Source organism: Canis lupus, chromosome 1 (genome assembly GCF_011100685.1).
Source record: "Canis lupus familiaris isolate Mischka breed German Shepherd chromosome 1, alternate assembly UU_Cfam_GSD_1.0, whole genome shotgun sequence".
NCBI lineage: Eukaryota > Metazoa > Chordata > Mammalia > Carnivora > Canidae > Canis > Canis lupus.
In genome coordinates this window covers 112,507,980-112,521,003 of record NC_049222.1, presented here as the reverse complement: position 1 = coordinate 112,521,003, position 13,024 = coordinate 112,507,980, and the positions used below count along the sequence as shown (strand labels likewise).

The 13,024-nt window shown below is 49.8% G+C and overlaps 1 protein-coding gene across 1 annotated transcript in view; it reads right to left on the bottom strand.

Annotated features, from left to right (window-relative positions):
* CEACAM28 (carcinoembryonic antigen-related cell adhesion molecule 28) overlaps positions 1 to 9,720 on the bottom strand; it is a 57,574-nt gene extending 47,854 nt beyond the window's left edge. Inside the window, 2 exon segments of the mRNA NM_001097546.1 lie at positions 8,459 to 8,818; positions 9,628 to 9,720. Coding sequence (NP_001091015.1) covers positions 8,459 to 8,818; positions 9,628 to 9,691 — 424 coding nt within the window. The 5' untranslated portion in view covers positions 9,692 to 9,720.
* Between the last annotated feature and the right edge of the window lie 3,304 nt (positions 9,721 to 13,024).

Below are 13,024 nucleotides of genomic sequence, written 5' to 3'. Positions count from 1 at the left end.
GGGCTCAGACTCCACATAGAGTTTACTTTTAAAAAAAAGTAAAAATTGAGGTTCCTGGATAGCTCAGTTGTTGAAGCATCCAAGTCTTGATCTCAGATTAGGTCTTGATCTCAGGCTTGTCTATTCAAGCCCCGTGTTGGATGTTATGCTTGCATAGAGCCGATTTAAAATACCTTTTTATTTTTTTTATTTTTTTTAAATACCTTTTTAAATAAAAAATAAAATAGAATACAGATACAAATTAAAGAAAAAAAAGAATGAGGACAGGGGATGATAGGGAGGGAGACACCTTAGATGAGCAGGTTGGGAAGTTTCTGAGTTTGGTGTTCTGTGTGGTCTTTGAAGCTCCTTTATGTTTAAGAAAACCTTTGCCTTTTCTGATGTTAAATGGATTAGTGCCTAGTGGTATAGCGTCTAGTTGGCATTGCAGAGGAGAGAGGAGGAGAGTCACTCATGGCATTAACAGACGGTTGGGACAAGGAGAGCACATGTGCAAAGGTGACATTTCTCCCACTCTCAGGCACCAGAACAGGCATCAAGGGAACCCCTCGGAGTGGGTAGAGGCTCAGAGTCCTGGAAAGGTACCAGAGAATTGCTTCTTGGAATATCAACCATGATAAATGGCTGAGCCAGATGGTGCTTTTGGAGCCAGCACTCATTCTGGACTCCAGAGTACCCTTGGGGTTCACATAAAGACAGTATTTCTTCCCACAGTCATGACCCTCATGCAGTCCTGGACAACAGTAGCCATGCAGGACTTGTTGAGTGGAGCTTCCCTTTGTCTAGGAGTGTGTGCAGCTTGGGTGTACGAAGCCCAGGCATCCCCAGCTACTGGTAGCCTGAGACACCTTCCTTGCAGGGGCTGCCCTCCCAAATACATGTGCACAGGGATGAAAGCACGTGATGCAGAGGAAGACATAGACATGGCCAACACGGACATGAGAAAATGCTCTGCATCACTTGCCATCAGGGAAATACAAATCAAAACCACAATGAGATACCACCTCACACCAGTGAGAATGGGGGAAATTAACAAGGCAGGAAACCACAAATGTTGGAGAGGATGCGGAGAAAAGGGAACCCTCTTGCACTGTTGGTGGGAATGGGAACTGGTGCAGCCACTCTGGAAAACTGTGTGGAGGTTCCTCAAAGAGTTAAAAATAGACCTGCCCTACGACCAGCAATTGCACTGTTGGGGACTTACCCCAAAGATGCAGATGCAATGAAACACCGGGACACCTGCACCCTGATGTTTCTAGCGGCAATGTCCACAATAGCCAAACTGTGGAAGGAGCCTCGGTGTCCATCGAAAGATGAATGGATAAAGAAGATGTGGTTTATGTATACAATGGAATATTACTCAGCCGTTGGAAACGATGAATACCCACCATTTGCTTCAACGTGGATGGAACTGGAGGGTATTATGCTGAGTGAAATAAGTCAATCGGAGAAGGACAAACATTATATGGTCTCATTCATTTGGGGAATATAAATAATAGTGAAAGGGAATAGAAGGGAAGGGAGAGGAAATGGGTAGGAAATATCAGAAAGGGAGACAGAACATGAAGACTCCTAACTCTGGGAAACGAACTAGGGGTGGTGGAAGGGGAGGAGGGCAGGGGGTGGGGGTGAATGGGTGATGGGCACTGAGGGGGGCACTTGACGGGATGAGCACTGGGTGTTATTCTGTATGTTGGCAAATTGCACACCAATAAAAAATAAATTTATTATTAAAAATAAAGAAAGCAGGTGATGAATCTGAAGTCCCAGAGGAAGGGCCCTGGCTCAAGAGACACCATGGAGGGTAAAGGTGTAGGAGGAAAAGGCATCATTCAAAATGACAATGGCAGTTTTCAGGGTGACAATGATCCTGAGATTGCAGTCTTCATGACCTCACCACACAAGAAAAATAAATGGGATATACTCCAAAGAATGAAGAAACCTGGAGACCCACCTTCCGTACTCACATCCACCTGTCCTCAAACCTGAGCAGCCAAGGCACCTGAAGTCTGGGGACCCATCATGCAGGGGTTTGGGTGCCACAGGAGGGGTACTGTTTCTTATTCGATGTGCCATCAGAAGACTCTTATGAGATTGTGTATTTGTTGATGGATTGATTTGTATTCCAAAAGTGACATGATCTATTTTACATGATGATATTCTAGTGATATCACTCCTCTTGCTGGATGGAAAAGGCCCCGAGAGTGAAGACAGTGGAACCTGAGGGCAGCAGGCAAAGAGTGACCCCAGAGATTTCATACCCTGCTCTCCAGAGACTGTGAATATGTGACTGTACATGGCAACAGGGAATTAAGGTTGTAAATTGGCCAGCCTGTAGGAGGGAACTTATCTTGGGGGATACTTATGGATATGTATGTGTCAGGCTTCTGATCTACCAAACTCTAGGATTCAGCAACTGTGTTGCTTTAAGCCCCTAAGGTGGTGCTACTTTGTTACAGCGACAGTAGGAACTGAACCCATAAAAGACCAATTAGACCCAACCAGGTCCACATAGAAAACGGCGATTTGGACTGTGATCTTAGTGATGAAGAAAGTTTTGGAGAAAAAAAAAAGGAGAAAGTTTTGGAGAAATATGAAACATGTTGGGGCAGGTGGGAGACACGCAGAGTCTCTGGTGACAGATTCCACATGGGGCAGGTGGGACCAAGATTCAGTAGTGACTCTCATGATTCTCGTTGCAGCAGCCACGTAACAGGAAAGACCTTTCTTTTTTATTTTTATTTTTTAAGATTTTATTTATTTATTCATGAGAGACCCAGAGAGAGACAGAGAGACAGAGAGAGAGAGAGAGAGAGAGAGAGGCAGAGATACAGGCAGAGGGAGAAGCAAGCCCCATGCAGGGAAACTGATGTGGGACTTGATCCCGGGACTCCAGAATTTCGCCCTGGGCCGAAGGCAGGTGCTAAACCGCTGAGCTACCCAGATATCCCCAGGAAAGACCTTTAATAGAAGGAGCTGTGTGCAGGCTGAGGCTGAGTGAAAATGAGAGGTGAACATTTGAATTATGTGTGAATTAAGGCGGATGAGAGGGGATGCGGGGACTGGTTCAGCTTGGTCTCAGCTTATGTGAGAGGTGGAGGGACAAGTAAAAGAAATGAAAGACATCAAAATTAGAGAGAAGAAAAAAAAATTAGAGAGAAGAAAATGATCTTTGTCCACAAATGACATGAACTCACACACAGGAAACACTAAAGGGTCCACATAAAATATGTCTTAACTAATAAATGCAGCAAAGTTGTAAGATATGAAATTGATATGCAAAAATCAGTTGTATTTCTACACACTAACAATGAATAGTCTGAGGAGTAAATTACGAAAATTCTATTTACCACAGCATCAAGAAGAATAAAATACTTAGCAACTAATTTAACCAAGGAGGTGAAAGACTTACACACTGAAAACTACAAAGCATTGCTGAAAGAATTTAAAGACCTAAATAAATGGAAAGACATTCCATGTTCATGGGCTGGAATACTTAATATTGTAAGGATGACTGTACTACACAAAGTGATCTGCAGATTCAATACAATCTTGATCAAAACCCAAGACTCTTTTTTTTTTTTTTGCAGAAATAGAGTTCTATCCTAAAATTCATATGGAATTTCAAGGGACCTCAAAATATCCAAAACAATCTTAAGAAAGAACAAAGGTGAAGGACTCATCTTTCCTGATTTCAAAACTTACCGCTAAACTACAGTAACCAAAACAGTGTAGTACTCGCATGAAGACAAACAAATAGACGAATATCATAGAGATTCCAGAAATAACCCTTACATACACGGTCAAACCATTTATGACAGGGGTGCCAAGACCATTCACATTGGAGAAAAGTCAGTCTTTCCAGCAAATGGGTGTTGGGAAATCAATATGTGCATGCAAAGGAACTGAACCCTTACTTAACACCAAAGACAAAAAAATTAACTAAATGTAGATCACAGACTTACATGTAAGAGTTAGAATAATACAAACTCTTAGAAAAAATACAGTGCGAAGCTTCATGACTTTGAATTTGGCAATATTTTCGTGGATATGAAAGTAAAAGCACAGGTAACAAAAGATAAATTGGGTTTCAATTTAAATTAAAAGCTTTTGTACATCAAAGGACACTATCAACAACAAAAAAAGACAACCCACAGAGTGGAATGAAATATTTCAATTCATATATCCCACAGGGGTTTAGTATCCATAATAGAGAACTACATCTCAACAACAAAAAATCTAATCAGAAATAGGCAGAGGACTTGAACAGACACATCTCCAAAAAAGACATCCAGATAGCCAAGAGCCACATGAAAAGATGCTCTACGTCATTCATCATCAGGGAAATGAAGATAAAAACCTTCATAAGATATCAACTCGTGTCCATTAGCATGACTATTATTAAAATAAAAAATTCAAAACAGAAAACAAGTGTTGGTGAGGATGTGGAGCTGGAAGTTCCCTGCCTCTCCTGTTCGGAATGTAAAACGGTGCAATCAATGTGGAAATGGTTTAGCAGTTCATCAAAAAATGAACAAAGAATTATCATTTGATTCAGCATCTCCACTTCTGAGTCTCTAATCTAAAGTACTGAAAGCAGGGGTTTCAATAGATATTTGTACACCCATGTTTCTAGAGCATTATTCACAAGAGCCAAATGGTAGAAAAAACCCAAAAGTTCATAAACAGACAAATGATACACAAAGTGTGATACACATACATGAGGGAATATTATTCAGTCTTAAAATGGAACAGAATTCTGATGGGCACCACACCATGGATGAACCCTGAAGACCTTATGCTAAGTGAAGAAATCCAGACACCGACACACACAAAAAAATATTCTTATGGTTCCACTTATTCAAGGTACTTAGAATAATCACAGTCATAAGAGACAGCGGGCAGGGTGGTGGTTACTGGGTTTAGGGGCAGGAGTGTTTAATGGATGGTGGTGATGGTTGCACAAAAATACAAATATACTACAGAACTGTATACCTAAAATGGTTAAAATGATAAAACTTATGTATATTTTACCACACAAAAAATGGTAGTTGAGGAAGAAAGGAATCTTGTGTAAGGTCACACAGTAAAAGCCAGACCTAGGATCAGAAACTAAGTGTATTTGATTCACAGACTTAGGTCTTCACCACACTCCCATTTTGTTTACTGAAATGGTCTCTGGTTCTATTCTGCTCTCCTGCCCTCTGGGCCTTCTATCATTTGCACATCACTGGTAGAGTTATCTTCTCAGGGAGATGTAACACAGGACAAGGTGTCATTTACCTTCCACATCCAGCCTGACAGGGTCACTTTTGCGGAAACTGACCGGATTGGAGACCTCACACTCGTATTTCCCAGCATCCTCCTTCCTGACAGGGTCTATGGTGAGGGTGCTGTTGTCCTGGGACAGCTTCTTCCTATCCGTGAGTATTAGAATCTGGCCATTGAAGAGCCACTGGATAGCGACCCCAGTGTTACTTGAGGAGCAGGTCAGGACCACAGAGTCATCTTCTGTGACTGTGGTGTTGCTGGCAGTGAGAAGGGGTTGGGACATTGACTCTGTGGAGAAACAGAGGAGGTGACAGCATGAGAGTGGGCCTGGGGCCCAGGGACCCAGGGAGCTCTGTCAAGGTGCCCCTGAGGATGGCCCTGCCTCCTGCACAAGGTTGAGTGTCTGTTCAGGTGGCAGTCTGTCAGGACAGGGCTGCCCCTCTAACAAGGGCCCTCTGTCACGTGTCTGCTCTTCCTGGATATCTCTGTAGCGTCAGCACCAGGAACCTTCTAAATCTCCATGTGCAGCATCCTCAACATCAGGGGGAATTTTATAGCCACTGGCTTCCTGGGAACATTTCCTGAGCTTTCTGAAAAGATCAGGCCCTCTCTCTAGTATGGTAGCTTTACATAGAAAGGGAAGGCATTTATTTCTCTTTTGTGAAACAATTAATTAGAAAATGAGAACAGCCCAGCCAGTCTTTCTGAGCTTAGGTTTGGAGAAGCTCCAATCTAAAGGGTTTCTCAGTCTGAATAAGACTTTTACTTTCTGCCTGTGGATTGACTATTACAGGGAGAACCTCTTTAGAGTAGTGGTCACAGTTTTCACAGAAGGCTGGTACTCTTAGCTGTGGGCATAAATATGTACTTTGGCATTGCTCCTTCTGTGCCATGAAGGGACGTCATGGGGGCATCTACCTATATTGCAGTGGGCACCATTATGCAGTGTTCTCTCAGTGGGGGATCAAATGTGCTGGGGTCACACAGTGTGAGAGAACTGGGAGACTGCAGAGTCAGGACACAGTAGAGGGGCTGCGTCAGGGCTCTCTCTTTCCCATTTCCCTGTGACCTCACTCCATGGAGGCTCTGGTACAACTGAGACACAGTTTGGCCAGATTACAGACAGGGGTGACTAAAGGGGGGGGCATCTAGGTTATTTAGTGGTTAAGTGTCTGCCTTTGACTCAGGTCATGGTCCCAGGGTCCTGAGATGAAGTCCTGCATTAAGCTCCCTGCTCATGTTCTCTCTCTCTCTCTCTCTCCCCCTAAAAATAAATAAACAAACAAACAAACAAACAAATAAACAAATAAATAAATAAATAAAATGTTTTCAGAGCAGGTGGTGACTGGAAGAGGCTCTGCTCTGAATTCTGTGTCCTCCAGGCAATAGCCTGGGAAGGTGGGCCTGGTCACTCAGGTTACCGGAAGAATCCAGAGAAGGCTGAAGGGTACAGGGACCTGTGCAGAGCATGACTAGTCCCAGCTGAAGAGGAGGAGGAGGAAGATGAAGGACATGGAAGGAACAGGGAGCCAGAAATGTCCCAGGCTGTGAGCAGGGGGGGTTACAAGTGACTTCAAAGACTCCAGGCAGGAAGAACCCACAGCTGACCCAGGGGCAGGGGCCAGGGCAGCCCTGCAAATCCTCCCATGGTGTAGCAACACCACAGGCATCAGGAGACTCTTCTCTGGGAGTGGCCTCAGGGGCTGGTGGTCAAAGGGACAGAACATGGCTCTCAGTCCCTGAATGGACAGGCAACAGGTATGGTCAGGACCTCCTAGGACTCTGCATCAGGGTCCAGATCTGAAGAGATTGGGAATCATTCATTCATTCCTTTCCTCCTTCATGAAAGAGCAATTGAGATGTTGGGCCCTGTGCGGGTTCAGGGTACATGGTCAGGAGGAGAGGGCGGAGTCCTTTCCCTTACACGCCCGTGGGATCACACCAACACATCAGGAAACAGTGAGTCCAGGTCCAGTGCAGGAGCTGTGGATCGGCCACTGAGGGGAGGCCTGGGCATTCCCCGCACTGACTCTGATCGTTGATGAAGGTAATTTAGTTCTTGAGTAAAACCATGAATTCTCCATTTGCTCTCCCTTCCCAGACCAGAAAACCTGCCTTGAGCTGTGGATCCCTAAGAAGAAAGGTCTGATCCACCAGCTGGTCTCAGGGTCCAAGATGCCTAATAAGGCCCCCTGGGTGGAGGAGGAGGAGATGGGGCCGAGGCTGCAGACAGACCCTGTGGGATTGTGATCTGCCTGCTGCTCTGGTCTGTGTGACTCTGATCCAACGTCTCCAACACTCTTTGCCTCAGTTTTCCCCAAATCAAAATTAAGTAAATGGCTTTCGATTTCGTGTGTTCTCTGTAATTAACCTAAATCTTTCACAATTACCTGACCTAAGGCTGGCTATAGAGGAGCTGCCCAATAAACATCTGTTATTTGCCTCTGTCAGAGACAGTTCCCTGGGCCAGATCCCAAGTGCAGGAGTTACTGCCAGGAGCATCTTCTCTCCTCTTCCTTCCTGGGGGTGCTGACCTTCCTCTGGGGTCTCCTGTCCTCCAGGGTGTTCACCACTGTCTCAGGAACCTTGCCTATCTCTGCTCTCCACCCCACCTCTCAGGTGAGGGACCAGGCTCTGCCCCTCCCCAGATTCTGAGCCCTAGCGGGTGACCCGCTCAGGAACCTCAGGACTCAGGCACCAGGAGATCATTGCTCCCAGTCAGCCCTGCCAGGAAGTCAAAACCCAAACCTAGCACAGACTCCCCTAGCTTGGTCACAGGAGTCAGAAGCCATGAAACAAACTCTAGGGAGTGGCTTTCTGGCCTGAGCTTCTATGTGAGGATCCCAGGGGACCCATCATGCCTGGCGCTAACTGGGCCCTGCAGGGTCTTTCTCAGAGTCATGATCACAGACAGGGAGGAGCTCCAGGGGCTGGACTGAATCTGTCTCCCTTTGCTGAGTTACACCTGTCAGGCTTGTTCTCTTTCCAGGGAATGTCTGCTGGAATCCTGGAAGTGAATTCTGATCTTTGGAAATGTGTCTCCTCTGTGTTCCTGCAGTAAATGCTTGAACCACTACAGGGACATAAAGCAGAGAGGGATGGAGGCCCAGTGCAGGCCTGTGAATCCTGTGTGTGTGAAGTAGAATTCCCCCCACCCGACACCAGAGGTGAGAGAGGCAGTACTCACGGAATACTCGGAGCTGTCCCCGTATTAGTGCAGTTTCAAATTTTTGGTTTATGATTTGTAGGATGTGGGATCCGGCATCATTCAGGGTGATGTTCTGGAACAGCAGGGATCCGTTGGGGTATATTGTCTCTCTGCCGCTGTATGCAGGCCCCGGGGTAGTGACTTTGGTGTCTATTACATATAATAGAATTTTATGGGTCGGCAATGCAGTTTCCCCTCTGAACCAGGTAAGGCTTGCTGTATCCCCAGGCAGATTGAGGACCCGCAGAAGAGCATCCTTCCCTTCAGCAGCATTGGGAGGCACAGACTCCACAGTGACTTGGGCAGTGGTGGGCGGGTTCCAGAAGGCTAAGAGTGAGACTACGAGGAAAGAGACGGATCAGTGTTTGGACCTGTGTTTTGGGATAGAGAGCTGGGGCCCTGGACATGGAGCAGATTCTAATCCCCCAGCTTCTTGGTGTGGGTGTGTAAACATGCATACATACCTGGGTGACTGTTTATGTCTCCTGCTGGTCAAAGTCAGTGGAATGATTATGCTAATTCCTGGCCTCTGAAGGTAATTTCCTCTGTTTTGAACCCTCTCCCTCAGATGTCTGTGGCTCGGACTGCCCTCAGATACCTGCTCACACTCAGGGGTTCTTGGGAGAAGCCTGTCCTGACCACCTCCTTGACGACCTTCTGTCTTAATGTCCTGACCTTTCCCTGCTCTGTTCCCTTCAGGGGGCTTGTCCTTACCTGACATGACTTTCTAGATGTCTCTGCGGGTCTGTCTTCCTCCTAGAGAAGTGAGCTCAGGGAGCAGGGACTGGTCTGCTCTGTGCTGTCCCCCGGGGTGGCCCCGCTGCAAATACCAGGGCTGAGCGTCCCCAGGGCCCTCCGAGTCTGGCGCTTATCGGTCAGGACCCCAGGGTGGTGGCAAGGCCAGGGTTTAGGGTCCCTGGGTGTGGTTCCCGTCAGGTTGCAAAACTGAGTCCCCGGTGAGGAGGCCCTTGGGACCCAGCCCCTCACTCCCCACTTGCAGATCCCGAGGCCGCCCCGTCGCTGAGCCGGCTCCCCCGCCCCGCCCGCCGCCCCGTCCCCTGCGGAGCCCCGTCCCCCCGCCCAGGCCCCAGGCCCCAGGCCGCCGCTCCCCCGTCCTCCCGCCCCTCCCAGGGGATCGGCCCCCTCACCGGCCAGCAGGAGCTCCTGCCAGGGGCCGCGCCCTGCTCGGGGAGAGGCCGAGGGGGGCTCCATGGTGCCCGCTGCCCGCTCCGTCCGGCCGGGGTGAGAGCAGCTGCCGCCGCGCAGACGCTCGGGCCCCGCGGTCCGCCCCACAGCGCCGCGTCCTTCCCCCTCCGCGCGGGGCCGCCTCTGGGGGCGGGGCCGGGTCACGCGGGCCGGGCGGGGGCTCGCCGGCCCCCCCCTCCCCGACGGCAGGTCCCGGGGTTCCCTTCCTCTGTCCCCGTGGGGGTCCCCGCAGCTGCGCACACGGCCTGCTTGGCCCGAGCACGAGCCCGGGGCGTCGGGTCCGGGGCGCGCCCCGCAGCTGGGGGCGAGGTGCAGGGTCCGCGCCCCCACAGCCCTCCCTCCTGGCCCTGGGGCTTCCCCCTGCAGAGCGGGAGCCCGCGGCCGCCTCCAGAGCCTGTCCCGGGACGTCACCCCCACCGGGCCTGGGGATCACCTGGGGAACGTCATCAAGACTGCGGAGGCCCAGGTGACCCCTGGACAGGCTGCTTTAGCAGATGCGCAGCCAGGCTGAGGCCCCGGGACGTGGCGCCGGGGCCGCCTCTGCTCTGCGCCCACGGAGGGAGGGTCCGCAGATCCTGTGGAAAAGCAGATCTGACTCGGCAGGTGTGGTGTGGACCCCGGAGCCTGCATCTAACCAGCTCCCAGGGGACGCGGATCCTCCTGGCTCCGGGGGGCAGGCTTTGAAGAGCCGGGCTGAGGGGGACCCGGCTCCCTGAGAGGGTGACCCTTGTCCCTTCCCTCAGTGGCCTGTGCTGTGTCCTGGCCTTGAGTCTGTGGGCACCACACACACAGCCCAGGGTCCCCAGATCCAGGGGATCGTTTCCCTTGGTAACAGAGAAGCCCAGCTGGGCAGGGTCTCCCCAGTGATCTCACCTGCTCTGGGGAGGATGGATTTCCTCCTGGCAGCAAGGTCACCGAGAGGACTCTGGGGGTGAGAAAGGGGCAGGCTTGGTGATGACTGGTGAGGATCCAGTGTCCATCCCTGGGTGTCACCTGCCTGGCATATGCTTCCAGGGACAGAGCCTCAGGACCAGGTGTCTCATTTCAGTCACGAGATAGGAAGGGGGTTTCCTCGTGTCCAGGGAAGAGAAGATGGTGGTGGCAGATTAGGTGGCTTGAGGTTCTCTGGTCCGCAGAGAAGGATTTGAGGAGCCCCTCCCTCTCAGAGTCAGTTGGCTGGACTGTGGCCCAGAGACTGTTCATGTGCTCCTGAGTGTGCCGGCAGCCTGTGTCCTCTGCCTGGGGAACACTCCTGTGGTCACACCAGCTCCCCCTGGCTGATGGAGTAAAGTGGGGGCTGTACAGGGACCCCTGATGGATCGGGATACTCCAAAGTATTTGTCAGGACACAACAGGCACGTGGGAAGGACCAGAGGGTCTGTTGCAGAAAGGATTGAAATCAGGCTCCTGCTCCAAGTCTTTAGCCAAAGCCAGCTTAGGGGTTTCTTTTCCTGGGTGTTGCCTGGATGTCCCCCTGTCTCCTCCTGGAGGCACTGCCAGGGGCTGCACCCGGGATGCACCGGGCTCCAAAGGATGTGGGTGGCCCTGAGCCCTGGGCAGAGGTGAGGGCTGGTCAGCCCGGGGCCTGGTCCCTGTGGGTCCTAGACTGCCTGAGTCCATCCCAGGGCAGGGTGAGCCTGGGAGAGGACAGGCACTGTCCAGAAGATTCCTGAGCCTGTGTCAGGAGGAATTATCCACCCAGGGATGTGTTCCCTCAGAGGAGCTCTCTGTCCTCCAGATTTCAAGGCATGATCCTGTATGGACTTTTCAGAGTTTGGAAGAAATACACAATGGGGGTCTGGACACCACAACGCCCTCTCTCCTCATCACAGCCCAGGGGTGGGGGCACTGCCTTCAAGTCATCTGTGTCCCTGTCTGTCTTCTCTGCTCTGGGTGTCCCCACAGGAACCAGGAGCTGGAGCGGCTCCACCCAGACTCAGCTGAGGGATCCCAGCGCTGCCTCTGGAAAGGGGAGGAGACCCTCAGCCCCTTGGATACAAAGGCGGATCTTGGGTTCTCCTGTCCCTTCTGCAAGAAAATGTCCCCTGGTTCCCCAGGCCTCCATGGGCTGCTGAGAAATCTTCAGGGAGACACAGCAGGGGTCTCCACAGACCAGGGGCCCTCAGGATGAGGAGCCTGGGAGTCAGGAGCAGGAGGACTGTGCGTGTGTGAGACTGAGGTGGGTCAGGGCCTGCTGGGCTGTGGGGCCCTGAGCAAGGCTGTTGGCAACAGAGCGGCTCTGCCGCCCTCTGCTGGACAAGGAGGGAAGGAGGGAAGACAGTCCTGCCCTGCAGTTGGCTATTTTTAGAAATTTGTACTTTAAGTAATATTTCATTTATGTATATGTAATTTTAACAACGTTATTGAGATATAGTGGACATATAGGAAACTCACCAGGGATGCCTGGGAGTTCAAGTCTGCCTTTGGCTGAGGTGATGATCTCCTGGTTCTGGATGGAGCGCCACGTGGGACTCCCTGCTCAGTTAGGATTCTACCTCCTCTTTTACCCCTCCCTCTTGCTCCCGCTCTCTCTCCCGGTAAAGAAATAGGTTATACTCAACCTATGTAAAGTACACAGTTTATTACGTTTTCCCATGTGCGTGCACCACAGACATCATTCCTACGTGAAAGTAGTGAATATGTCCCTTCCACTCAAAAATCTCCTCATGTCCTCTCTATTCTCTTCTTTATTCCCTCTTAACCCTCCTTACCCATGTTCACATGAACCTTACATTTTATTGTTGTTATACATTTGTTTCAATTTTTAATTAAAAAAATTGAATTATATAATACGATTTGGCTCCTGAGTAAGTTCTTTACTTGGTGTGGTTTAAAAAAATTCACCCAGGGCAGCCTGGGCGGCTCCGTGATTTGGTGCCTGCCTTGGGCCCAGGGCATGATCCTGGAGGCCCGGAATCGAGTCCCGCATCGGGCTCCCCACATGGAGCCTGCTCCTCCCTGCCTGTGTCTCTGCCTCTTTCTCTCTGTCTCTGTCTCTCAATAATAAATAAATAAAATCTTTTTAAAAAATTCACCCATTGGTACATTTGTTTTGTGGATTCACCATTTTTTCTCTTTACACCCTTAGTTGTATTACACTGGAAACATGCAGAAAGGTCTTTTTCAAAAATTCATTCACTCACTTAGGGACATTTCTGTTGTTTCCACCTCTGGACTATTACAAGTAGACCTGCCAGGAACTTTTGCGCAGCAGTCTTTGAGATGGGTGTGTGGTCTCATTTCTCTTGGGGAGAGTTGCACCCAGGAGGGCAGTGAGGGGATCTTGAGGAGGCACATGTTTACTTTGTTGAAGAACATGCTAGATTGTTTCCCAAAGTA